Consider the following 2500-nt stretch of genomic DNA (forward strand, 5'->3'; position numbering starts at 1 on the left):
GGTCTCTGAACATGAGGAGGGGACGCACATGGTCTCTGAACATGAGGAGGGGACGCACATGGTCTCTGAACATGAGGAGGGGACGCACGTGGTCTCTGAACATGAGGAGGGGACGCACATGGTCTCTGAACATGAGGAGGGGACGCACATGGTCTCTGAACATGAGGAGGGGACGCACGTGGTCTCTGAACATGAGGAGGGGACGCACGTGGTCTCTGAACATGAGGAGGGGACGCACGTGGTCTCTGAACATGAGGAGGGGACGCACGTGGTCTCTGAACATGAGGAGTGGACGCACATGGTCTCTGAACATGAGGAGTGGACGCACGTGGTCTCTGAACATGAGGAGTGGACGCACGTGGTCTCTGAACATGAGGAGGGGACGCACGTGGTCTCTGAACATGAGGAGGGGACGCAAATGGACATATAAACAAAATTAACAAATGCTTGTACACCAGCTGATTGACAGTTGAGAGGCGGGACCAAGGAGCCGAAGCTCAGCCTCCGGAAGCACAACTTGTTGAGTACATTTAGGTAAGTACATCTAGCTATGTTAATATTACTTGCGTATAAGGCCTAACTAGGGTGGGAAGGGGAGTTACCCGGCTGCGCTCGGGTCTCTCTCCTCCTCACCCAACTCCTCCTCACTCATCTCTCATTCCCTATTACCCAAAATCACCTCACTTTCCATTTTCTTAGTTCTCTTTCATCACCTTCCTTACCAGAACTGTATGTTTAACAGATCTCTTAACCCTGCTCATGGAGGACAGTAGAATATGTACATATATATACGGTGGTTAGCACTGTAAATGTGTGGCTACGTCTGTGGTAGAGGAAAGGATAAGAAGAAACCTACCCTACCAGTCACCACCTTCCTTAATCTTCACTATCTTTTCCTACTCTTCACCACCATCCCTACCATTAACAACTTACGCTATTGTTCACCAACCTCCCTAAATTTTACCACCTCTCCACCACCTTCCTTTCACACCTTATATATCCATTTTCATTAAATACTTCCCTCGCTAAGTTTCCTCTTTCATACTAAATGTTCCTCTCACCTCTTTCCCACTTCCCCTCTCTCAGCTCCCCCTCCCTCCCCCTTCCCACTTCCCAGTGCTACACTCACCACCTTCCATCCTAGCTAACCCTTATTATGCTAGATGAATCTCTGTGAATATGGAATTTATGAATTTTTTATGAATTTCCAATGAAAACTGGAAATTAATGGAATTTCCCATTTAATGCAAATAAGGACATGGGGCTCAATCTCGACCACCCTATGAACGCCCCGAAACCTAGCACAGTCACCCTGCAAAGTTTCGTGAAGCTATTCCCAAGCGTCTGGCTGCCTCCTTTGGACAGGCAGACAGACAGACAGACAGACAGACAGGCAGGCAGGCAGACAGACAGACAGACAGGCAGACAGACAGGCAGGCAGACAGACAGACAGACAGACACAGTCATCCTCTCTTTTAGATATAGATATCCAGACACACGAATATTTTTTCGCTCTCACATGTGACCTGTTGGGTAAGCATGCCTTCTGATATGCAATATGATACTCATATATATACTCGCATTAATTATTGTTATTAGCACACAAAGAACAGATGAAACATGTCCTTTACGTAAACTTGTGGCCGAAGATACGCGCGCGAACACGCGAAGACAAATAGATTGGTTAGAAAGGCGGGGTCCAAGATCAAATACCTCGATTCTGCAGACACAAATAGTAAATACAAATAAAAAATACACGCATATACGCACGGAAACATACACGTGTGTACTCATTTACGCACACACACATACACCGTTGGTCATATGGCACACACGCTAGGGGGCACACTCACTAGGGGACACACGCACTAGGGGACACACGCACTAGGGGGCACCCACAGTAGGGAACACACGCACTACGGGACACACGCACTAGGGGATACAGGTTGAAATTGAGTGCCCAAATGAGCCACAGAAGTATTAGAAAGAACTTTTTTAGTGTCAGAGTGGTTGACAAATGGAATGCATTAGGAAGTGATGTGGTGGAGGCTGACTCCATACACAGTTTATACACAGTTTCAAGTGTAGATATGATAGAGCCCAGTAGGCTCGGGAATCTGTACACCAGTTGATTGACAGTTGAGAGGCGGGACCAAAGAGCCAAAGATCAACCCCCGCAAGCACAAATAGGTGAGTACAAGTAGGTGAGTACATGCATCCTCTTGCAATTTAATAATACACTCATACCCATATGAATAGGTACACACACTCATTTACACACTCATGTAAACAGAGATGAACTTAAAAATGATCTTAACAACTATCTTAAAACCAATCTCGAAAATGAACTTAAAATACTATCTTAATAACACACTCATAACCTGACATATGTTCTTATGTACTCAAACACATGTTTTGAAACATAGATACACACATATACTTGATGAACTGTTTCATATAAACACACACACAGCCAAACTCGTGCATTCACTCTTACACG

General features: G+C 45.6%; 1 protein-coding gene across 1 annotated transcript in view; it reads left to right on the forward strand.

The window, feature by feature from the left end:
- Positions 1-430, forward strand: part of LOC123771818 (involucrin-like) — a 729-nt gene extending 299 nt beyond the window's left edge. The window contains exon 1 of the mRNA XM_045764544.1: positions 1-430. This exon is cut by the window's left edge and continues 299 nt beyond it. Within this exon, the coding sequence (XP_045620500.1) occupies positions 1-430 (430 nt within the window).
- Positions 431-2500: the final 2070 nt, after the last annotated feature.

The sequence above is a fragment of the Procambarus clarkii genome, chromosome 75 (assembly GCF_040958095.1).
Source record: "Procambarus clarkii isolate CNS0578487 chromosome 75, FALCON_Pclarkii_2.0, whole genome shotgun sequence".
In the NCBI taxonomy this organism is placed as follows: Eukaryota; Metazoa; Arthropoda; class Malacostraca; order Decapoda; family Cambaridae; genus Procambarus; species Procambarus clarkii.